General features: G+C 40.8%; 1 protein-coding gene across 2 annotated transcripts in view; it reads left to right on the top strand.

Annotated features, from left to right (window-relative positions):
- aebp1 (AE binding protein 1) overlaps window positions 1–25,098 on the top strand; it is a 41,540-nt gene extending 16,442 nt beyond the window's left edge. For both annotated transcript variants that reach the window (XM_062960766.1, XM_062960765.1), the window contains exons 5-22: window positions 1,363–1,434; window positions 4,162–4,251; window positions 6,470–6,547; window positions 6,634–6,729; window positions 7,739–7,828; window positions 8,353–8,436; window positions 9,631–9,740; window positions 11,327–11,466; window positions 11,969–12,053; window positions 12,545–12,689; window positions 14,903–14,994; window positions 17,676–17,799; window positions 18,457–18,653; window positions 19,205–19,384; window positions 20,821–21,169; window positions 21,583–21,722; window positions 22,869–22,968; window positions 23,179–25,098. In XM_062960766.1, the coding sequence (XP_062816836.1) occupies window positions 1,363–1,434; window positions 4,162–4,251; window positions 6,470–6,547; window positions 6,634–6,729; window positions 7,739–7,828; window positions 8,353–8,436; window positions 9,631–9,740; window positions 11,327–11,466; window positions 11,969–12,053; window positions 12,545–12,689; window positions 14,903–14,994; window positions 17,676–17,799; window positions 18,457–18,653; window positions 19,205–19,384; window positions 20,821–21,169; window positions 21,583–21,722; window positions 22,869–22,968; window positions 23,179–23,756 (2,750 nt within the window). In that variant the 3' untranslated portion in view covers window positions 23,757–25,098. The remainder of the gene's footprint in view (window positions 1–1,362; window positions 1,435–4,161; window positions 4,252–6,469; window positions 6,548–6,633; window positions 6,730–7,738; window positions 7,829–8,352; window positions 8,437–9,630; window positions 9,741–11,326; window positions 11,467–11,968; window positions 12,054–12,544; window positions 12,690–14,902; window positions 14,995–17,675; window positions 17,800–18,456; window positions 18,654–19,204; window positions 19,385–20,820; window positions 21,170–21,582; window positions 21,723–22,868; window positions 22,969–23,178) is intronic.
- Window position 25,099: the final 1 nt, after the last annotated feature.

The following is a 25,099-nucleotide window of genomic DNA, read 5'->3' as shown; positions in this document are numbered from 1 at the left end:
CATTAGAAGGCCTAAAAATAAATTTGTGACCATATCTACTGCACTCACTGAAGCTCCATACAAGGAGCAGAAATTACTCCTATTATATAAATACCAGCATCAGGTCACAATTTATTTATTTACAGTATTTATATTCCGCCCTTCTCACCCTGAAGGGGACTCAGGGCGGATCACATTACACATATAAGGCAAACATTCAATGCCTTAACATAGAACAAAGACTAGACAAACACGGGGCTCCGAGCTGGCCTCGAACTCATGACCTCCTGATCAGAGTGATTCATTGCAGCTGGCTGCAGCTGGTTGCTCAACAGCCTGCGCCACAGCCCGGCCACAAGGAAGGTACAGAATCTTAGCCAGTTGTCAAAAGCTTGTTAGGATCAGACAAAATTCCACTTTGGCTTGGAGTAACATCTACACCTGAGCTCCCCGTGGCGCAGTGTGTTAAAGTGCTGAGCTGCTGAACGTGCAGAACGAAAGGTCACAGATTGGAATCTGGGGAGCAGAGTGAGCGCCTGCTGTTAGCCCCAGCTTCTGCCAACCTAGCAGTTCGAAAACATGCAAATGTGAGTAGATCAATAGGTACCGCTCCGGTGGGAACATAACAGCATTCCATGCAGTCATGCCGGCCACATGACCTTGGAGGTGTCTACAGACAACGCTGGATGTTCAGCTTAGAAATGGAGATGAACACCAATGCCCAGAGTCGGACATGACTGGACTTAACATCAGGGGAAACCTTTACCTTTACCTATATAGTCAGTGTAGATTCATATAATGCAGTTCAATTGAGTTAAAACAGCTTTTTATAAGCCCACCGACCATATAAGGCAGTTCAGAACTAACCCATTTACAAAGCACCTGTGCAACTATGGCCCCATTTACACTGCAATATAATGCAGTGTAGATTTGTATAATGAAGTTTAAGGTGGCCATCTGTCGGGGGTGCTTTGAATGCGATTTTTCTGTTTCTTGGCAGGGGGTTAGACTGGATGACCCATGAGGTCTCTTCCAACTCTATTATTCTAAGTGTATCAAACTGCATTATATGAATCTACATTGTCCATATTTCAAACTGCATTTTATGGAAGTGTAGATGAGGCCATATAAGGCCAAAATGTGTTTAAGATTATAACAGTAAACTAAAAAAGTGGGAATTCTTTGGTTTTCCAGATGTTTCAGATTATAATTCCCATCATCCATTACTATTAGTGATGTTGATGGATCTTTTGCCAAAACATCCAGGTTTGAGTGGATCAGATTTATTCAGCATCAAAGCCCTTATGTTCTCCCCTCAGTGCCCTTATGTTCTGGATAAGCTGCCAGACTCAAGAAGGGATTCTCATTCTTCTCTTTCTTCAGAATCCCCAGGAGAGCTGGAGCCACCTACGCTGGATTACAATGAACAGATTGAGCGTGAAGACTATGAAGACTGTACGATTTGCTTGCTCTACCTATATACAGTAATAGTTCCTCTGCTGGGGAGTGGGGTGGCTGTATCCGGTTAATAGAAGAAACAGCAAGGCTTCTGTGTTCCTTTCTTGTCATGTTTTTGTGTTTGTAAAACAGTGTGATGCACTTCCCATGTGCCTTTTGGGGCAGGAGAGGTTTATTTTGCCAAGTTCGGAGAGAAGAACTGTTTTGTGCAAGGGCAAACATGTGTATGTTGCATAACAGTTCAAACTCTATTGCAAGGAACTCACTATTCATTGCAATAAGAACAATTTAGTTCCTATATTTGTGAAGGTACATGCCATAGTAGCATTTTTGGAAGAAAAAAAAGATGTGTTGTCGAAGGCTTTCATGGCCGGAATCACTGGGTTGCTGTGAATTTTCTGGGCTGTATGGCCATATTCCAGAAGCATTTCCTCCTGACGTTTCACCCACATCTGTGGCAGGCATCCTTAGAGGTTGTGAGGTCTGTTGGAAACTAGGCAAGTGGAGTTTATATATCTGTGGGAGAAAGAACTCTTGTATGTTTGAGGCAAGTGTGAATGTTGCAAATGGCCACCTTGATTACCATTGAATGGCCTTGCCGCTTCAAGGACTGGCTGCTTCCTGTCTGAGGGAATCTTTTGTTGGGACGTGCTAGCTGGCCCTCATTGCTTCTTGTCTGGAGTTCCCCTGTTTTCTGAATGTTGTTCTTTAGGACAGCACCACCTCTTGCTCAACTCTTTCACTTGCAGCATCTCCATTGTGTTGCTACTTTGCATTCAGAAAGATACAGTAAAGATACACTGAAAGATGTTTGTGGAAAAATAATTTGAACCAGGCCTTATGTGTGGCAAGTTCAGCTCATGCTTGGAATGGCGATAGAAATACTGACTCTATACAGAAGTGATTACAATTCTGGATTCCCTCGATCTGCTTCAGATTTTTGCAAAAATTCACAGGAGGAAACAGCTTGACAACCCAGATGTGTCTCTTCATCTCTCCCCCAGCACTTCCTTTATTTCCCTCCACGTGCTCTACTTCTTCATTTTTCTGGCTGCCATGAATGGAAAATGCCCAGCACTTTCCTGAATAATGCTTGACAGATGGGAGGGATTTTGCCAAAGCAAACAGAGCTGCCCTGCCTTAGGACCCTAACTCTGCTGCTTGGCCGTGTGGTCACTTTTGCCTGTTTGCCGCTATACAACAAGTATGCCAGTTGCTGAGTCAGGTAGCCACAGGAGCCTGGAGACTTTCCAGATGTCTATTGATCCCTTAAGGATCTGAAAAATTGGGCCTTTATGTTCTCTCACCTCTGAATGTGATTTATACAATTATTGTTGGGGTGGAGTGTATTTTTCGTACATGTTCTCACCTCCTCAGAATGATTTCCAGGCCAGCAACTTTTCCAAGCCCTGTAAATGATGCTCTAGTGCAGGGGCTTCTCAATCTTTTCCTACCTATTACACCTTTCTGTCCAATAAATTTTTATCTTACTCCAGTGTATGGGTGTATAAAATAGGCATACAATCATTTAATGATAATATATTGGCATTTGCGAGGCTTGTGAAATAGGCTGATTTCCATTTTTATGAAGTACAGCTGAAGCAGTTTCTGCAGAGTCTGTTGTAAACACACTGCATGATGCACATTGTTACTAACAGATTCATGTAGTGGTGTATGAAATAGGTATAAAATCAAACATTTAATGATAATATACAGTATTGGCATTTGTGAGGCTTGTGAAATAGGCTGATTTTCCATTTTTATGAAGTACAGCTGAAGCAGTTTCTGCAGAGTCTGCTGTAAACACACTGCATGATGCACATTGTTACTAACAGATTCATGTAGTGTCTACAACTGCCTCATGCACGGAGGAGGAGTTGTTTAAAACTACGGACAATGCGGTTGCTGTTGCCCGTTTCTGGTCTAAAACTATTTAGTTGTTTGTGATTTCCTCTATTTTTTTCTTCATCATTTTTAAATGTATTTGTTATGCAATGCTTTTGACACAAAATAAATAAACAGACTCTACGTCAGTGGTTCTTAATCTGTGGGTCCCCAGATATTTTGGACTTCAACTCCCAGAAATCCTAACAGCTGGTAAAGTGGCTGGGATTTCTGGGAGTTGTAACCCACAACACCTGGGGACCCACAGGTTGAGAACCACTGCACTAAGTGGTGTCTCAGAAACCTTTTCATGTTTCTGAATTTGGGGTGGGACCCACAGTTGAAGAAGCAGTGCCCTAGTAAATCCTGGTGAGCATAACTTAAGGAGATGCATCTTTTTGTACCACAATATGACAAACCACACTTCTAAATTTCCACTAGTACAGTCTCTTCCCAATCCCATCATTCTTTAGTCACATGAACATTGTATGGGAGGGAGGCTATTTTCATTGGGAACACTGCCCAGGGTATCATAAAAATTCAGCAATCCTCTAGCATGAAATTTATCGAGCTATCTGATAAAAGTAAAATAAAAGTTGAGCCAAAGTCTGTTCCAGAACAACAAAACAAAAACGGAGAGTCTGGTAACCCTTTTAAAGACTAGCATACAGCTGTTAGGAATTGTGGGAGCTGGAGTCCAAAACACCTGGAGGGCCCAAGTTTGCCCATGCCTGGCTTACAGAGAGACCGACTTCTCCGAACTTCAACACGTTCAGAATGGCACAGAGTCAAGGACTCATCATGACTAGTGACAAAATCTTTTTTTCTTCCCTGCCGCAGTTGAATACATCAGACGCCAGCACAAACCCAGCAAACCACCAAAGAAAAAGAAACCCGAGAGACCCAGACTGGAGACGGAGGAGAAGCCAAGTATGCAATCCATTTCCTTTGGCTCACTCACATTTTGCCTGGATGTTAGAAAGCAGTTATAGATTAAGAAATAGAAGGGGGGGGTGGAGAAAAAAATGGAAAACATCCTAAGATAGTAATAGAAGAAAGAGCTGAAATACTCTTCAACTGGGGGACTCCCTCTCTTTTCTGCATGCTGGAGGTGTGCCTTATGTTAGGAGAGCTGTGGCATTTCAGGACTGCGGTGCATAAACCTACTTTGTGTGTTTTTGAAGGTTTTCATGGCCAGAATAATTGGCTTACTGTTAGTTTTCCGGGCTGTATGGCCATGTTCCAGAAGCATTCTCTCTTGACATTTCGCCCACATTTATGGCAGGCATCCTCAATGGTTGTGAGGTCTGTTGGAAACCAGTCAAGTGGGGTTTATATATCTGTGGAATGTCCGGGGTAGGCGAAAGAACTATTGCCTATGTGAGGCATATGTGAATGTTGCAATTAATTCCCTTGATTAGCATTGAAAGGCTTTGCAGACTCAAAGTCTGGCTGATTCCTGCCTGGGGGAATCCTTTTTTTGGGAGGTGTTAGCTGGCCCTGATTGTTTCCTGTCTGGAATTGCCCTGTTTTCAGAATGTTGTTCTTAATTTCATGTCCTGATGTTAGAGTTTTTAATCCTGGTAGCCAGATTTTGTTCATTTTCATGGTTTCTTCCTTTCTGTTGAAATTGTCCACATGCTTGTGGATTTCAGTGGCTTGTATGTGCAGTCTGACATGGTGGTGGTTAGAGTGGTCCAGCATTTCTTTGTTCTCAAATAATATGCTGTGTCCAAGTTGGTTCCTTGATTCGTGTTTGGGCAATGCTGTGTTTGGGGATCCCTATGTAGACTTGTCCACAGCTGCATGGTATATAGTAGACTCCTGCCGAGCTGAGAGGATCCCTCTTGTCCTTTGCTGAATATAGCATTTGTTGGATTTTCTTAGTGGGTTTGTAGATAGTTTGTAGATATGAGATTTCCTTTAAGTGCTTCAAATTCATATGTCTTCATTTGTTCCTCACTTATGAAAATACAGTAGAGTCTCACTTATCCAACGTTCTGGATTATCCAACGCATTTTTGGAGTCAATGTTTTCAATATATCGTGATATTTTGGTGCTAAATTTGTAAATACATTAATTAATACATAGCATTACTGCGTATTGAATTACTTTTTCTGTCAAATTTGTTGTATAACATGATGTTTTGGTGCTTAATTTGTAAAATCATAACCTAATTCAATGATGGGCAAGCTTTTGCACTTGGTGTGTCAAAATTCACCAAAAAACCTAGTATGACTTGGGTGGTGTGTCACTTCGAGAAAAAATAATTTCACAATATATATAGTTTAAATAACAAAAATATATAATTGTAATATATAACTGTATTTAATAAATCAAAAACTATTTACTACCATTATTTCCATGTACAACAATCTATGGTACCTCTTGCAATTTCCACACTGATTTCTCTCTATTGTAGTTTCAATGTAATCATGAATAATGAATAATATAACAATAATATAATAGTAATAATATAATAATATACTACAATAATAATAGAATAATAATAGAATGATTATATATATATATGTGTGTGTGTGTGTGTGTGTGTGTGTGTGTAATGTGCATCATTCCCATGGAGTAAACAACAAAACCACTGGACCAAATCACACCAAATTTGGCCACAAAAGACATTAGTCATCCAATCAATCTGCATGCGGCAGCGTGTCAGCAAAAATGGCTAGGTGTGTCAGTGCTGACACGCGTGTCATAGGTTGGCCATCACTGACCTAATTTGATGTTTAATAGGCTTTTCCTTAATCCTTCCTTATTATCCAACATATTCGCTTATCCAACATTCTGCCAGCCCATTTACGTTGGATAAGTGAGTCTCTACTGTATATAGTTTTTGGGAAACTGTGGTGACATGTTTTGTTTGAATGCATGACCTCACATTTTCTTTTATCTATTCTCTTTTGTGTATGCAAGAAGGTGAAAGATGGGCGCCATTGCAGATGGGTGCCACTGCCTCTTGCTTCTGCTTGACTGTTGCATATTTATATGAATCATTACTTAAATCTAGGGGCAATTCACCATTAGCATGGGAAATACATGCAAGTTTAGGGTGTTCCTGCTACCTTGTCTTGGCAGCTACACTGCCACATCCTTGGATCAGCTTCATGGGTATTTCTGTTTTGCTTGGCAGGAAAACCAGAAGAACCACCCACCCCTCCATTCGAGAATCATTATGAAGGAGGTTTAGAGCTGCCAGATTATGGAGATGGTAAATATTATCCTATGTCTTTCTTTGAAAATCATAAGTGAGAGGTTATGCTTCTCCTCTTAACCAACCACTTTCCCCCCCTGTAGTGGACTATGGTCTGCCCCCACAGAAGCCCAGAATCTACCCCAGCAGAAAAGAGGATGAAGATGAAATGGAGACAGATGAAGAGAAACTCAGGCTAAGTGAGTAGATAAGCAGTGGATGGGATTGCACCTACAGCACTGGGATGTGCTTGGTTTTACCACCAGTTGAACTCTGCAAATATGATTCTTGCTCCAAGTAATGCGTAGGTGGAAAGCCCTGGGTCTTGAGGGTAATTTTACACCTCCTGATATGAGCTTTGCCATATATGGAAATTCACTCCTGGATTTGCAGACAAAATAGGAAAAATACACCCACCTATCCTTTTGTGCATTTAAATAGGTTTCTTCACTTTGCTACAGAAGAGAGTTACAGTCCTGGATGCTTCCAGGACCAGTCATTCTCCATTTTCAGTTTGAAAACTTCACCCGAATAGAGAAATAGACTTGGGAATAGGAGTCGCCTGGGGTTGTATGTTACCTTCAGGTCATGTGACTCCCATGTGTGCCAATGTGAAAGGGGAATGTCCATTCCAACATAATCAAACACTAGCCCAGTTCCCTTATTTTACTTTCCCATGAAATATAAGCCACTAGTTGTATACACTTAGGGGCCGGGCTTAGCACAGTGGGCTAAGCTGCTAGTTGCAGAAAAATCCTGCTGATCAAAAGGTTGGCAGTTCGAGCCTGGGTCGGGGTGAGCACCCACCGTCAGCACCAGCTCCCTGCCCACTTAGCAGATTGAAAGAAGAAATGCGAGTGGATAAATAGGTACCACTTTTAACAGGGAGGTAATAAAAGGCATCCTTAAGGATATCAATCGGGAGGATGTCTAAAGATGACAAAAGCTCCTCGGTATGGAAGATGGAAATGCTTTTACCTCTGTTTGTATTGTCTGTTCTTGTTAATTGTATAACGGCACCGAATGCTTGCTGTATGTGTGTTCTGTAATCCACCCTGAGTCTCCTCAGGGAGACACAGCGGAATATAAATAAAGTATATACACATTTGCAACTTAGCCCCATCCGAAAGCTCAAATTCACTAGCCCCAAACTTTATAAGAAATTCAAATCAGATTATAACTGTGTTTGTTTGTTTTTCTCTGCATCAGAAAAGCCTAAGAAAGGCAGCAGCAAGGAGGACGAGGATGTTGAGACAGATGAAGACAAATGGACGGAAGAGAAAAGCAAGGAACGGAAAGGTTGGTCCAGCTTTTGATCCAGAAAGAAAGAACCAAACTCAGTTTATGGGTGGGGGAATAGCAGAAACAGAATATCCTGTAGCATATTGATTTTTAATAAGACATTAACTTTCTGTGCCCCAAGAATATCCAGTTTGTTGCATCCAGGCAGACTGTATTATTTTGAGCAAATCCTGGATATTGTACAGTGTATGCACAGTACCTTAACTCGTATACAAAAATAGCTCATTCATTTCGCTTAGTAGACTGGCAAAAGGCAAGATCCGGGTCATGTTATGTTATAATCACTGTATTTACGAATTTATCACCAAAATATCACGATATATTGAAAACATTGACTACAAAAATGGCTTGGATAATCCAGAGACTTGGATAAGCGAGGCTTGGATAAGTGAGACTCTACTGTAGTACTTTCTCTGTACTCTATGTATTTCTGTTAAGCCTCCGAGGCATCTTCCACATTGGCTTTATCCTCCCAGATATTTCCTCCTAGATATGTCCTTTTTCTCTTCCAACTCATGCAGGGAAGCCAAAGAAAGCAGGAGGGAAAAAGTGGGAGACAGATGAAGATGAAGATGATAAGGAGTGGACTCCAGAAGAGAAAATAAGTGAGTGATGAAGTGAGATTTTTATGGCTGAAATGTTATTGCTTACATTGAGGACTGGTGTGTTTCCTCAATCTTGGATCTAATAATGGAATGTGTAGGTAAGTGTTAAATATAAGAACGTTATTATATCTGGCAGAGTCAAGGCCCTTCCATTAAGCAGAGAGACTTCATATTTTCAGAGAGCGATACTGGAAAGCAGCAAGTGAAATGCTGCAGGAGAGAGCTTTTAAGCAAGTTTACTGCCAATGGAAAAGGTTATTTGGACATGGTAGTGTATATTTGTCATTGCTCCATATCTTGCCAACTGAATCTCTATAGTTGATTTTTTTATCATGTCAGAAGCGACTTGAAAACATACTGCAAGTCGCTTCTGGTGTGAGAGACGCCCGGATGTGTTACAATCCTGCTGGGAGGCTTCTCTTATGTCCCTGCAAGCTAGAGCTGACAGATGGGAACGCACCCCATCTTGCAGATTTGAAACAGTAACCTTCATGTCAGCAACCCAAACTTCAGGTCAGCAGTTCAGCTGGCATAAGGGTTTAACCCGTGGCGCTACCACAGCTCCTTCCATAGTTTATAAACAATGCACAGCTTCAGCCAGGCCAGTTCCAGATCTGCTTCCTCTTGCTGGCAAGCATAAATCTTTCTCCCAGACAGGCCTTTAGCAGTTGATGTTTTTACTGTTTTAATTGTTTTCAATCTGGTGGATACTATTCTTTCTTTCTTATTTATCTAGGTATATTTTTAATTTTGTGAATGTTGGTATTATGTATAACTTTGTAGTCTTGTTGACATCTCATTGCTAATCACCTTGAGCACAATTTTTCATGCCATTTTGTACTAAGAAAAATCTTATAACTCTGCATGTAATAAATTTTACACTTGTGTTAGAAAAGCTCCCATCTGTGTCAGTTTATCTGGAGAAGTCACTGAAAAAGATAGAATAGGAGTGGGCAGGTTTAATATAGCCATTTTTTCCCATTTTCTCTAGGCTGGGCAAGGATTGGATTGTGGGTAAAGACATAGCCAAACTGTTACGTTTTGGTGTGGTTTTAAAATTTGTTGTAGGCTAGGCCATTATTCACTTTAAAATAATAATTGGGAGAGGAGTTAGTGGATTTGAGGCCCACGTGCTGCATTTTTTCCACCCCAGATGATGGAAATGTAGACTGGTTAACCTTTTGTGCTTTGCAGAGTGCCCTCCCATTGGAATGGAGTCCCATCGCATTGAGGATGACCAGATCTTGTCTTCTTCCATGTTGCGACATGGCTTAGGAGCACAACGTGGGCGTCTCAATACGCAGGTAGTGGAGCAATAGACAGCAGCATTTTTTAAAAAATAAACAACAACAATGGAAATTCTTCTTCCTTGAAATGAATTCAAACATTTCCTCTTTCCTACCTTTTCAGTTACCAGGAATTTCATTCCAGTCTGAACGACTAGAACATTTAAACCTATCTTCGCGAATGAATGCTATTTTCTCCTTCTAACATAAAACAATAGAAACTTAGGGCTAGAAGAGACCACGATAGCTTTCTAGTCCAGTCCCCTGCTATACAGAAATGCATTTCTATATAAATTAAAGTACTCCTGAAAGTTAATTAAAAATACATAACTAAATTCTGTTACACCCCTAGGCAGCGAAAGCACTGAAAACCAACACAGAGGCCAATAACAATATAATATCTTTATTAAAACAATTAAAGTTCCAAAAGGAAATCAGCAGCAAAGTTGAATAAGCAATTGACTTTTCAGGAAAGATCAAAATTAGTCCAATAAGTGAAAGTCTTATGTCCAATATTAAAATCCAAAGTCCAGAAACCGAAACACACTCAAACTCGGCTTGAGTATTGAGTGGGGAAAAGGCGCAAGGTGGCAAAGAAGAGTTCTCTGGAGTAAATGTCCAAAAGCAGGATTTCAGGGCAAGGCATGAACTGGATGTGCAGGAGCTGAAACACTGTCCAAACTTGGGCAAGGAGGTAGACCGGCGCTCGGTCTACTCAAGAGTAAGCGCACCTTCAGGCCGCTTGGATTTCAAGAGCTGGAGATGATGATGCTTCTCAGTAAGAAGTAAAGTTGACACCGTGCAGGAAAGATCCCAGCGCAATACCTTTATTGAAGTTCATAAGCTCCCCCAAACCAGGTGCCTAAAACTTCCCAGGAGAACTGAGCTTGTCATAGTCACTGCACCAGGTGTCTGACTCCCAAATTCTTCCCAAGAGAACGGAGCTTAGCCATAGTCACCACGCTCCGCTAATCTGGCGCTTCTCCTCAAGCTTTGTCTCTGCAATCTATTTTTAAAAAAGCCCTGCGATCAAACACTAACCCTTCAGGAGAATCTGGGAGAGCCGGCACTGTTTCAAGGGCATCCTTAATTGGCTCTGGCTTGGAGATGTCAACAGAAGGCATCTGGAAAGGAGTTGAATCTTGCTGACGTGGGAGAAAACCAAAGTCTTCTTCGTCCTGGATAGTAATGGCCACAGGGTCAGGGGCCAAAGGTGCCCTAGGCATCACACATTCGTTCTTCATAAGGCTTGGTTTCCAAACTTTTAATCATTTTGGTAATCTTTTCTGGACATATCCCAACTTGTAAATACCATATTTTTCTTCAACTGTAGTGTCCCGAACTAAACGTAATATATCTGATGAGATCTAATCAATCCAGAATAGAGTGACACTACTACTTCCCTCAGTCTGGTTGGCGTACTCCTATTGATGCAGTCAAGAACAGCAATGGTTCTTGACTCATGTTCCTCTTGTGGTCTTCTAAGACCCCTAGATAATTTCACATGTGCAGCTTTCAAACCAGGTGTCTCCCATCCTATATTTGTGCATTTAATTTTTCTTGCCTAGATTTAGTACCTTAGTCTTCTGTGCCTTCCCTTCTAGGCTGGGTCCAATGAAGATGATTACTTTGATGGGGCATGGTGTGCAGAAGATGACAGCCGCATACAGTGGCTCCAGGTGGACACCAGAAGAACGACCAAGTTCACAGGAGTCATCATCCAGGGCCGCGATTCTCTCATCCAGTATGTGTGGGTCAGGTTGAGATTAATAAATAAGCGTGAAGCAGAAAAAGGAAAGCCTTTGTCTCCTCATTATCAGAATTAAGAATGTCAGAAGCTGCCATACCATGAGTCAGCCCAATTATGATCATTTCTGACTAGCAGTAATTTTCCGTGCTTTCAAGCAAAAGCTTGTCACATCCCTACCTGGAGATCCTTGGTGATCTTTCCAAATATTAGCCAGATCTTTCAGAAACAGGTGAGATCAGGTGTGTTCATACTGATAGTGATCCCAATTAAAATGATCATGGATTTCAGTCCAAACTTTGAAGATACCCAAGGTGCTGAACTCTATTCACTTTGTGAGTGGACACATCACATGTCAGCAGAGCCACCAGCCTCTCTTGGTATTGCCACCATACTTTCCTTGTTATGCTTTTCATAGAAGAAATAACTTGAGAATGTTGATGGTTGTATCTGCCAAGGTTCATTCCAATTATTTGCCCCTTTCCTTTGTTTCCTACAGCGATGATTTTGTCACTACCTTCTACGTAGGTTTCAGCAATGACAGCCAGAACTGGCAGATGTACAGCAACGGCTATGAGGAAATGGTACGTGTTTGTTCAGCCGATAATCCTGAAGGGATCTGGAAAAGTCTGTCTCAGGACCTGTTGTGACGGAATTCCTACTTTCACTGTGGTTGTGGGTCAGTGAACTGTCCTTGGGGATACTGGACTTTAAGACCTCTACAGAATGTGCTTCAGAGATCTGTAATTTGGAATTAAAGGAGTGGAGAATACCCAAATGGATGATTAAATTCATTGACTGGTTTAGTTTATTTATTAACTTCCATACCACCCTTCAACAAATACCTGGACAGAAAGAAACTTACCTTTATTGATATAGGTGTCTGCGTGCTGTACTTTTATTCTTATTGTTAGATGTTTGAAAAGTACTGTTTTAAATTAGTTGGCCAGAATCCTGTTGGGGATTTGCATCTTCATAAGTGGGCGTAATGTCTCTGGATGTTAGAATTGGGCAGTTCCATGACATCTGTTTGCAGACTCAAGTCTATCTTTATCTTTCTCTCCCCTTCTCCCAGCTTTTTTATGGCAATGTTGACAAGGATACCCCTGTGATGACTGAATTTCCAGAGCCAAAGGTTGCCCGCTTCATTCGTGTCTACCCACTCACCTGGAATGGCAGCCTTTGCATGAGGATGGAAGTTCTGGGATGTCCCCTCTCAAGTAAGCATTGGAGAAAGCATGGTCCTTGGGCTTTTGGGTGGGGCAGAATAGCAGTGGGGCTTCATGATTGCATCTTGTAATGTGTGTGTGTGTGTGTATATGGCTCGGGCTGTGGGCTTGGGCTGTGGCGCAGGCTGGAGAGCAGCTGCAATGAATCACTGCAATGAATCACTCTGACCAGGAGGTCATGAGTTCGAGGCCCGCTTGGAGCCTATGTTTGTTTGTCTTTGTTCTATATTAAAAGGCATTGAATGTTTGCCTATATGTGTAATGTGATCCGCTCTGAGTCCCCTTCGGGGTGAGAAGGGCGGAATATAAATGCTGTTAAAAATATATATATAGAGAGAGAGAGGGGGGGGGGTAGAGGTAGAGGTATTTCCATCAGAGTCTTTTTTTTATAATTTTTATTATGTTATAAGTAATGTTACAGTGAAAGCTAGGAAAACATAATAAGTATAGGATTGTGGGGGGAAAGTGCTGGAGAGTAAACAAAAAAAAGAACAAAAAAAGAACAAAAGAGAAGAGAAAAAAATTAGAAAAAAATATAGAGGGACTTCCCATTGTCCTCTTAGGGAAGTACTTTTGTGGATTCGCCATTGTCCTTTGTGATTCCCAGTTTTCCTTCTTTAGATTTTAGTGTTTTCAAACGTCGGATAAGTCTATTATAAGAGCGTTTCCTCCGTTTTGAATAAAAGTGTTGAAACCAGACCAATCTGTTTTATCCTTGCTGTTTCTTAGTTTCTGCATCAAACTGTCCATTTGTATTAATTCAATGGACATTAAATCAATGGATTCAATGGTATTAAATCAAACAATTTTATAGTCCAGTCTTCGATAGTAGGTATATTTTTTTGCTTCCAAACTTTAGCTTGAACAAGTCTTGTGGCTGTCCCAATAAGGAAGAGAATTTTATCCTTTTTATTCAGTTTCACATTTGTAATGCCTAACAAGTACATTTCAGGTATCATAGGGAAATTTACTTTAAAATATTTTTTTTGTTGCTTTGTGTATGTTGTTCTAGTATTCTTTAACTTTTTTACATTTCCACCACTGGTGGAAAAAGGTACCTATTTCTTTATTACATTTCCAACATTTATTGGAGCTGTTTTTATTAAATTTAGCTAATTTAGCTGGTGTGTAGTGCCATCTAAAAAACATCTTGTACCAGTTTTCCCGGATCTCTATTGATGTAGTGAATTTTAATTTTTTTTGTTCCAAATTTCTTCCCATTGGTTAATGTTTATGTTTGTCCAATATCCTTTGCCCATTTTATTTGGCAGTTTTTGATCTGCTCTTCTTCTGTTGACCATTGCAACAATAGCTGATATAGTATCCTAATAATTTTTTATCTTTTTGCATTATTATTTCCCAAGGGCCGGGCTTCACAGTGAAGCTATTTCCATCAGTCTTAAAGTTCTCAAGGAGGTCAACAATAAATGCTGTCAGACAGGTGTACAGATATACAAACCTGTATTTACTTCTTTACAGAGCTTGGGAAAGGTATTTTTGGACCACATCTTCCAAAATTCCCCACTGGCAATTTTAGAATGTCAAGCAGAAGTTTAGAAAGTTAACTCCTAAGACTATAATTCACAGAATGCCCCAAATAATATGGCCATACTGGATAGTAGATTCTAAGAATGGAAGTCCAAATGTAACTTTTCCAATATAAGCTTCTTTTAGGAAGGAAACCATAGCTCAGTGGTACACTACATGTATCCCATGGGGAATGTTCTCAGCCCAGACCTTGCTTTCTGCAATTTCTACAAGAGTAGACCACAAAAGAGGTGATGGGGTGACTTCTGTCTTGGAGAACTGCTGCCTGTTAGCTCATAAAATAAACTCTTCACATTGGAATGGAAGATCAAGCTTTCTAAGTACAAGATGTTTATATTGTCCGACGTCACTGATTAAGCTCCCAATGACTATGGAGTTTTGCTTTCCTTCTCTACTGCTTATTGTTCTGTGTCTTCAAAACAACTGACCTCATTTTAGGGTTTCTTGGCAAGATATATTCAGAGGTTAGCTACTGCATTCCTCTTCGGTTAAGAAGTGTGTTTTGTCCAAGGTCGCCCAATAGGTTTCCATGACCGAACGGAGACTTGAACCCTGGTGTCCCACAGTCCTAGTCCAACACTCATACTACTGCATCACACTGGGTCTGCAAAGAATCTTAATGAACTGAACTTCCCCTTCCTTTTTTTTTCCTCTAGGCATCCATAGCTATTATAGCCTGCAAAATGAAGTGATGACTTCAGTAGATAACCTGGACTTCCGACATCACAACTATAAGGACATGAGACAGGTGAGTCTTATTTTTGAAAGTTTACTGCTTTCAAAACCTTTAGTCAGGTGCAAACTTGGTAGAAAGAAAATAAGCCTAAATATAAGTCCCAAACCATTTGTACTAGCTTTTCTTATACTTTATTTAAGTAGAATGGATCTGAAGTCTATTTATCAAAAAGTGCCCTGTGTATATGGTCTTGTGTATATGGACTATTTTACATCATGTGTGAAAGACATTGCAACATGAAAGTGACTCCAGCCTATACATCCTTGCTTAATTCTGCTGTTTCCAAAGCTCTGAGAATGAGCTGTGCTCCTTATGAATTAGGCATTAGCAGCTTTGGGAAAGTCTTAAAGTCTGCATAAGTTAGAATCTGATATCTGTAGAATGATATACATATAATTATATACATATAATATTGATAATAATATATGCCCCTGGTGGTGGCGCAGTGTGTTAAAGCGCTAAGCTGCTGAACTTGCAGACCGAAAGGTCCCAGGTTCAAATCCCAGGAGCAGAATGAGCGCCCGCTGTTAGCCCCGGCTCCTGCTAACCTAGCAGTTCGAAAACATGCAAATGTGAGTAGATAAATAAGTACCGCTCTGGCGGGAAGGTAATGGCGGTCTATGCAGTCATGCCGGCCACATGACCTTGGAGGTGTCTCTGGACAACGCCGGCTCTTCAGCTTAGAAATGGAAATGAGTACCAACCCCCAGAGTCGGTCACGACTGGACTTAATGTCAGGCGAAAACCTTTACCCTTTACCTATTATGATGTAATACAATGTAATAATAATAATAATAATAATAATAATAATAATAATAATAATAATACACTATTATAATTGTATATTTATATTGCATGTAATATTACTAAGAATATTGCAATATAGTTGTATAGTACAATATAATACCCTGTTTCCCTGAAAATAAGACAGGGTCTTATATTAATTTTTGCTCCCAAAGATGCACTAGGTCTTATTTTCAGGGGATGTCTTATTTTTCCATGAAGAAGAGCTCACATTTATTGTTGAACAACAAAATGAACATTTATTATATACTGTAAAGTAGTTGTCATCACAAACCAGCATAACCAGACAAACTATGAATCCTATCAAGAATTTCTTGTTACTACCATTATTTACATGTACAACAATCTATGGTACCTTTTGCAGTTTAGGTTTCACAAGGTTTCCACGCTGATTTCTCTCTATTCTAGTTTCAATGTAGTCATGAATGATGAATAATATAATATACTATAATAATAATATGATAATATAATACTAATATAATGATATACAATATATAAATGAGATAATATAATATAGGATATAATAATAACAGAATATGATAATAATATGGTATTAATAGGATAATATAATAATGGGATATAATAACAGAATAGCATAATAATATAATAATAATAGGATAATATAATAGAATAATAGAATGGAATAGAATGATATAAAATATATTAATAGGATAATATAAAATGGAATATAATAATAATAACAGAATATGCTAATAATATTAAAATAATAATATAATAGAATAATAGTATAGAATATAATGATATAAAATATATTAATAGGGTAATATAAAATGGAATTTAATAATAACAGAATAATAATATAATAATATGAAAATATAATATAATAATAATATAATAATAATATAATGATATAATAATAATAGAAAAATATAATATAATGATTTAAAATATATTAATAGGATAATATAATAATGGGATATAATAATAGTAACAGAATATGATGATAATAATATGGTAATAGAATAATAGTATAAAATAATCAGTTTCATGGCATAGGATAGGAATAAGGATGAGAGGAGAATCCCAATGTGTCCTGTACCTTTAAGGAGCGAAGCCTTGGGGAGGAGTGGAAAGCCCTCTTCCTTCCTTCCCTCCCACCCTCCCTTGCCCGGACTCCAGGAGCCAATCAGAAGCCTCTGGGAAGAAGGCAGCATGGCCAGGAGGGAGACGGAAGGAAGGAAGAAACGGCAGCGCAACAGCAGCCATGGAGGCTGGGGGACAGGCAAGGCAACGCAAGGCAGGGAGGGAGGGAGGGAGGCACAGAAAACAAGCACTTTCCCTCCCTCCGGGGTGTGTATGAGGAGTGCTGCTTTAGCCCTGCAGCCATGCTTCCCAATGGAACTCTGCTGCAGCCTTAGTTGCTAGGTCTTACTTTCAGGGGAGGCCTTATATTTGGCAATCCCCCCAAACCCCTGCTAGATCTTATTCTTTGGGGAGGTCTTATTTTCGGGCAAACACGGTAATATATAATGCTTATATAGTGCTTATGTTGTGCTATATTAATATAATATATTGTATGTATATATAACTTGTAAGCCACCCTGAGTCCCCTTCAGGGTGAGAAGGGCGGAATATAAATGTTGCTAATAAATAATAAATAATAATAAATAAATATCAGCACTCAGTCGCCACAGAATGTAAACTTTACTGTGTTTGTGTATCTGTAATTGATGACAGAAGTCTACTTTATGATGTAACATGATGGCAGCAGTCTTGTAGAGTTGCATCTTATTTGTAATGCTTCCTTAAGCATTGTTTAAAATAGTCTTGAATATTACTGCTGCAATTCCATCCCATTCTTCCTCCTCTTCTTCAAAGCATCATTGACTGAGTGAGCAAGTAGTTGTAATTCTTTCCCCTCATCTCAGCTTATGAAAGTGGTGAATGAAGAGTGCCCCAGCATCACCCGCATCTACAATATTGGCAAGAGTTCCCGAGGACTGAAGATTTATGCCATGGAAATTACTGATAATCCAGGAGAGCATGAACTTGGTAAGTGTTCCCACTCAACACAAGGCCAGTCTGAATGAACTATAAGTGGATTTCATTACATTAATTTTTGTAATAGTCCATTCTCCCAGTTTGCAGAACTGGTTACAGCTAGCAATATGGGAGAATGTAACTTGGTTCAATTTAGTTAAGTAAATGTGAAGTTATGTTAAATAAAAGGTGACATGGGAATCTGGCAAAAGATTCCATACTCTGTTTTTTTCAACTTTCATTTTAAAGTGTTTTGGGAGCAGAATTAGGAAAATTAGGAAAATCCAGTGATCCTTTCGTGTCCTAAACCTTCACCTGTCCTTAAAATGTGTGTGTGCCTTCAAGTCACTTATTTGAATCTGGCAGGGTTTACTTAGGCAAGGAATGTTCAGAGATGGTTTTTCTATTTCCTTCCTCTGAAATACTCCACCTGGGATTCATTGATATCATCCTATCCAAGTACTAATCTGGACTGATCCTGTCTGACTTCCAAGATCAGGTGACAACTGGCACTATTAGGACAGGAACTGAAATAAGTAAACTAAAAGTGAACAAAAGCAAGGGCAACTTTAGATGCAGCAGTTGATATAGAAGAACCATGGTTAGGTTAAACACTGCTTTTTCCAGTTGAGCCATAGGAAAACTTCCACTTTTGTTGTCTTCTTACAGGAGAACCAGAATTTCGCTACACAGCTGGAGTCCATGGCAATGAGGTGTTGGGGCGCGAGCTTCTGCTAATGCTGATGCAGTTTATGTGCAAAGAGTACAAGGACGGGAACCCGCGTGTGAGGAACTTGGTGGCTGAAACCCGCATTCACCTTGTCCCCTCGCTCAACCCTGATGGCTATGAGATTGCCAGCCAAATGGTGAGATTGGGCAGGATCAGGTCTTGCAGATGGGATTAAGAAAATGAAACTAGGGGCAGGACATAAATTCTGACAGGTTTAGATATTAAAAAATTAAATATGCAACTTGGAAGAGGAAATTGATATTGTTATAAATTTGCCGCAATGATAATTGCACACCTCTACAACTCGACTTGGGAGAAATCCTAGTTTGAGTATCATATTTACAGAGAACGAAAATGTAAATGTTTTGTAGTTGTGTAGGCAGTCTCCAACCAAATGTATATACAAATGGGACAGGCTGTGGCGCAGGCTGTTGAGCAACCAGCTGCAACAAATCACTTTGACCAAGAGGTCATGAGTTCGAGGCCAGCTCGGAGCCCCGTGTTTGTCTTGTCTTTGTTCTGTGTTAAGGCATTGAATCTTTGCTTTATATGTGTAATGTGATCCGCCCTGAGTCCCCTTCGGGGTGAGAATAGCGGAATATAAATACTGTAAATAAATAAATAAATACAGGCACACACATGTTTATCACAGAGCCACATGAGTTCATGTTGGTCTTTCTTTTGCAGGGCTCAGAGCTGGGGAACTGGGCCTTAGGACACTGGAATGAGGAAGGGTATGATATCTTTGAGAACTTCCCAGATCTCAACAGCATCCTCTGGACTGCAGAAGAAAGGAAACTGGTACCACACAAAGTCCCCAACGACCATATCCCCATCCCTGACCATTATCTTGCAGATGACGCTTCTGTAAGTATCCCATATTTACTGGCTACATGTATATTTCACCCTTCCTCCAAAAGGCTCATGCTTTGTCCATATTCTGTCAACCCCATAGAAATCCCATAAGGTAGGCAACACTGACAGGTTGTCTAAACAAATGGGAAAAAAACCCAACTCTTTTTCTGTGCTAATTGAAAACACATGATGTGCACCAGTTTCAGTGAAAAGTATTTGTTTTAGGTGTGTGTGTGTGTGTAGGGAGTAGATGGGGATAGCATCCAATGAGAGTGCAAAGTGGGTGATATGACTGACTTAAACCATAAAGGCAATTGATTGTTAGGTTTAAGCATTCTGAGAAGTGGAGGGAGGTGCAGCCCTTTTTTAATCATTTGAATTTGAGCAGGGCTATTGATACAATTGGACTCCAGTTTAACAGGGTGAATCCAGAAAATAATACTGTGAATAGCAGCTGAATCAATTTGTTGGGGTAGACAACCGCTGTATTGCAATGCCCACTCTGCTACAGTGAATCCATTAGGACGTAAATCTGCAAGGATTTAAAAGCTCATAAGAATACGGTATTTGTGTTATTTTGGCTGATTGTTTACTTTGATGTTTATTGGCATTTTAATGGTTTAATGTATTTGTTTCTTGTCTAAATTGGATGCTTTTCAATGCTTCCATGTGAATGATTTGAAGGATATCTACCAATAGCATCTTTTCCAGGTATTTGTCTAGAATGGGCACTTTTGGCAGAAAACCTTGAGAGGCAGCAAGAAGCTGTGAACTGACCATCTGTTGTGGGTGTTTTGATTGTCTTTTCCCTGCATGGCAGGAGTTTGAACTTTTCCAATTCTATGATTCTAATTCAGGCATGGGCAAGCTTGAGTCCTGCAGGTGTTTTGGACTTCAACTCCCACAATTCCTAATAGCCTCAGGCCCTTTCCCTTTCTCCCTCAGCCGCTTAAGTGGCTAATCCTCCAATTGCTGGAGGATAGAGCTATTTAACCCATGCCATCCATTCCCCCTGTTCACCAGTCTAGATGATGAAATGCCAATAAACACCACAGCAAATAATTATTATTATAATATTTATTTATCTCTCCTGCAGGAAACTCAAAGCGGCTTAACAAAACAATCAGCATACAATTTAAAATATAAAAACATGCAAATATTAAAACAGGATTAAATATAAACGGTATTTTAAAATTCCCAGTTAAAAACCATTAAAACAATCAGGGCACCCTTGATTCTTCACCCCAGGCATCCAAATTGCTGCTCTCCTTGATCTTAGGCTCCTCTGTCCTTGTAATTCGGATGTGTCAGGATTTGAACATAGAATCCTTGGCATGAAAAGTATCGATAGATTTTCTCTGAGCAATGTTTCCTCTCTGAACATTCACTGACAATGTCCAATGCTCCATCCAGCATACCTCCCTCACCACTGTGTGCTTCCTCCCCAGATGGCAGTGGAGGTGAAAGCCATCATGGCTTGGATGGATAAGATCCCATTTGTTCTCGGAGCCAACTTCCATGGCGGGGAAAAATTTGTTTCGTATCCCTTTGACATGGATCGTCCTGCCAGCGAAAACGAAGTGGCTCCACCACCACCACCACCACAGGATGACTATGAAGAGGAAACCCCGGGGAAAAAAGAGACCCCAGACCATGCCATCTTCCGCTGGCTGGCCATTTCCTATGCCTCGGCTCACCTCACTATGACCGAAACCTTCCGAGGGGGATGCCACTATCAGGATATGACTGATGGAATGGGGATTGTCAATGGTGCCAAATGGCACTCCCGAGTGGGCAGTAAGTCTTGAGCAGAGAGGTCTATGTATGATTCCAGTGTGTTACACGTGAATCACTGGAGAGGATAAGGAATGCACAGTACTTGGATTTTTGATCCTGTTTCTGCCAAACAATTTTATTATCTCACTCATTTCATTTGTCTTCCATTTCATTTGTGTCTAAAGTGTGGAAGTATATTGTCAGTCAAGGGGGGACATCCAGTTAAATGATTCCCATTCCTATTCTACATTAAACATATCTCCTGTTTGTAACAAAATAGTTTTCTCAGGTACACCAACTCCGCCACAACAGGAGTTGGAATCAAGTAGATTGGGTTCAAAGCTGTCTGAATTAATGGCCATCCAACACATCATGCAACAAAACATCCCATAAAGTAAAGAACTACTGATCTTTCTTTTGTGCTGCTCTTCCAGGTATGAACGATTTCAGCTACCTTCACACCAACTGCCTGGAGCTTTCCATCTATCCAGGGTGTGACAAGTTTCCTCATGAGAGTGAATTACCACAGGAGTGGGAAAACAACAAGGAATCTTTATTGACATTCATGGAGCAGGTAAGGAGTCGTGTGTGGTTGGACCAGGGGTTGGGGGGGGGGGGGGCAGTTGACCTGCCAGAAAAAGACAAAACAGCACTTGCTTCTTATTCTGTGAACACATCAGCATTTCAACAACACTTATTTGGGAGCGGGGTGGTGATACAGTTCAGTTGGATGGCATGCACACTTGGTCCAAGAGATCTAGAAACTCTTCTGAAGGAACAGACAGGAAATTGCCCCCCTCTATGGCTTCACCCTGAGGCCATGACCTCACCCTAGGTAATGGTAGGACCAGTTCTGGTGGGCAGGGTTGCTAAAGCCGGGCTAAGGATTCTTCACTCTTCTAGGTGTCGCTCCATTGGTCAAAGCTGTTGGGAACTGAAGCTAAATCTTGATGCTCCAGCCCCCTTTAAACATAGCTAAGCAGATACAGAGAGCAACTTGAGCAGGACAGCCCAAGAACAACAGAATTTAATGCTAGGTGTAAACAGGGAGGAGGGGTAGTTTCAGGAGTGGGCTTAGACATATTTATCACAATGGCATTCTGCATAGCCTACATATATACAAGAGGGAGCATTAACACACTACTGACCTAATTTCCAAGAGCATGTATGCCAGCTGGCACCACCTCAGTCTCCTGCACATTAAGGACATCAAAAGAGGGGAGTCTGTGCAAGTGGGGCTTCCAGCCATGTGGAACAGATTGGCATCCCATTGGTGACATATGCAGGCATAAGTATCCAGCTGGTGGCAAAATAAGCACACTTGTGCATACGGGACTTTTGCCCATGCAATAGTGCATTGAAGACCTCAGAATAGTGTGCAAATGTGCATTGCTTTTGCATTTCGACAATGCATTGTCACTTGTGTATTGACTCATTGTTCTGAAAGAGAGGTTCTGTTCCTAGCAGACATTTATGCGATGCTGAAGCAAGGTAGGATTTCAGCTGAGGGAAACCTCTTATGGGCAGGTTAATGGTGGTGTGATTTCAGGATTTAAATGTTTGTGAGTTCTAATGGATGATTCTGAATACTGCAGTTATAAAAAGGCAAAAAAACAAACAAACCCCAAGCTGTTTTTAAAAGTCATGTTAGCCAAATTAATTCAAAAAATCCAGAAGTGACTTAAATTCAATGCGGCAACTTGATATCAATGTCTTGCAGATACATCGGGGCATTAAGGGTGTTGTGACAGACCAGCAGGGTGACGCCATTGCAAATGCCTCCATCTCTGTTGGGGGAGTCAATCATGATGTGAAAACAGGTATGTCTGTAATACTGAGGGCGGACAGAAGACAGAAGCTCTCCTGGGCAGAACCACATCTTTTTAAATGACACATGTGAGGGGATGCAAAATATGTGCTTCAGCACCAGTTGTATTTTCCTGCACCACTTACTTTTTAGTTTTATTTTATCTGACTGTTTTACTGTGTATATATATAAAAAAGTTGTCACCCTTTCTGATCTGTTTTAGCAAGCGGTGGGGACTACTGGCGCATCCTGAATCCTGGCGAATACCGCGTCACAGCCAGAGCTGAAGGCTACAATCCGAGTGTCAAAACTTGCAATGTTTTCTACGACATCGGAGCCACCCAGTGCAACTTCATCTTGTCACGGTCTAACTGGAAACGTATTCGGGAGATCATGGCCATGAACGGGAACAGGCCTTTGGGAATGCCCGTATCTGGCCGGCCCATGACACCCCGGGAGCGCATGCGATGGAGGATGAGGATGCGCCAGAGAGCCCGCCTGCGTCAGCAGATGCGCAACCGGCTACGGCAGACCACAAGTGTGCCAACGACACCTGCCCCGACCACAGATTTCCCCTTCTCATTCAGCAGCACTACACTCCTTCCATGGAGCCAAGAGGCTCCCACTGCCCTACCAGCCACAACCTGGGAAACAGAGGTCTACACAGAGACAGTGACTGAATGGGAAACAGTAACTGAGGATGTAATAGAGGGGGAAACCGAGGAGACCAAAGAAGAGACCACGGGCACAGCTTTTCCCATGACCACAGTAGAAACGTACACAGTAAACTTTGGTGACTAGAAGCAGCTTCCCAACATGCTGTGATTATGGGCCAAGAACACTTGTAAAATATTCATAAAGCTTGCCCTGCCTTCTGTATAATGCTGTATCCATTCATCATCAGCTGCTTTTAGAACCCACTGGAAAATCCACCACTTTGAACAGCCTCCAACAGCCACAGCACTTACTCCTCTGCTTGTCACTTTTACATACACACATCTCTCTGTGCAGATACAACAGTTTGTTCCCCCCACACACCCCAAAAGTCCTATTATTTCAATCATATACACCTAGTAAATGGGAAGTTGAAGTATGCCATGTAGCTGAGCTTGGTCCTGAAGCAGAAAACAGAGTCATGACATCTTCGCACATGAAGCTTTTTCCTTTGAAAAAAACTGTTTTCTTCTCTGTCTTTACAGAATCTCTTACAGTGAGGCCCTATTAAATTAATTTACAATAAGATATGTTAAGATAGGAGCTCTGGTGGCAAAGTGTGTTAAAGCACTGAACTGCTAAACTACCAGACCGAAAGGTCTCAGGTTCAAATCCTGGGAGCAGAGTGAGCACCTGCTGTTAGCTCTAGCTTCTGCCAACCTAGCAGTTCAAAAACATGCCAATGTGAGTAGATCAATAGGTACAGCTCCGGCGGGAAGGTAACGGCGCTCCATGCAGTCATGCCGGCCTTGGAGGTGTCTACGGACAATGCCGGCTCTTCAGCTTAGAAATGGAGATGAGCACCAACCCTCAGAGTCAGACATGACTGGACTTAACGTCAGGGGAAACCTTTACCTTTATGTTAAGATAATTGCAATTGGCACTTTTAATATCAATATATGTGTCCATACCTAAATGTGCTTGACTACACTTTTATTTCTAGGAAAATGCAGGTTTTTTTGGGAGACCTGATTAGTAAAATATCTGAATGGAAAGTGGCAAGAAACTCCTGAGTGCCAGAGTCACAAGTGAAAAGCACAGAAAGAGCTCAAGATGTATGGGAAGATAGTGCCATCAATCCTGACTACTGTGTCAGCCACTCATAAGTTTCTAAATTTCTAAACTGATTTAGCCTGTTTTCAATTTTTATCTTCTTGCTGATGAGAATTAAAAGTTTGCCAGCTTTCTCGGTGATGCCCAGGGTGCTATGGCAGCAGAGCTGTAAGAGTTCAGCCTGACCTTCTCACTATTTCAAATATAGTTTCTCATCCAGATAGTTGCTACAAGGAGACTCTCCTTTGCAAGTGCCGGGCAGCAGAATGGGATTATTTTTCCAGGTTCAATATTACAGCCCAATGAAGTGCAATCATAAGCCCTTCTGACTTCCTAAGACTGCTTGTTTATTTGAATAAAGTGATTTATATAAGGAG

The sequence above is a fragment of the Anolis carolinensis genome, unplaced genomic scaffold (genome assembly GCF_035594765.1).
Source record: "Anolis carolinensis isolate JA03-04 unplaced genomic scaffold, rAnoCar3.1.pri scaffold_8, whole genome shotgun sequence".
Taxonomy (NCBI): domain Eukaryota; kingdom Metazoa; phylum Chordata; class Lepidosauria; order Squamata; family Dactyloidae; genus Anolis; species Anolis carolinensis.
This window is presented reverse-complemented; position numbering and strand designations above follow the sequence as displayed.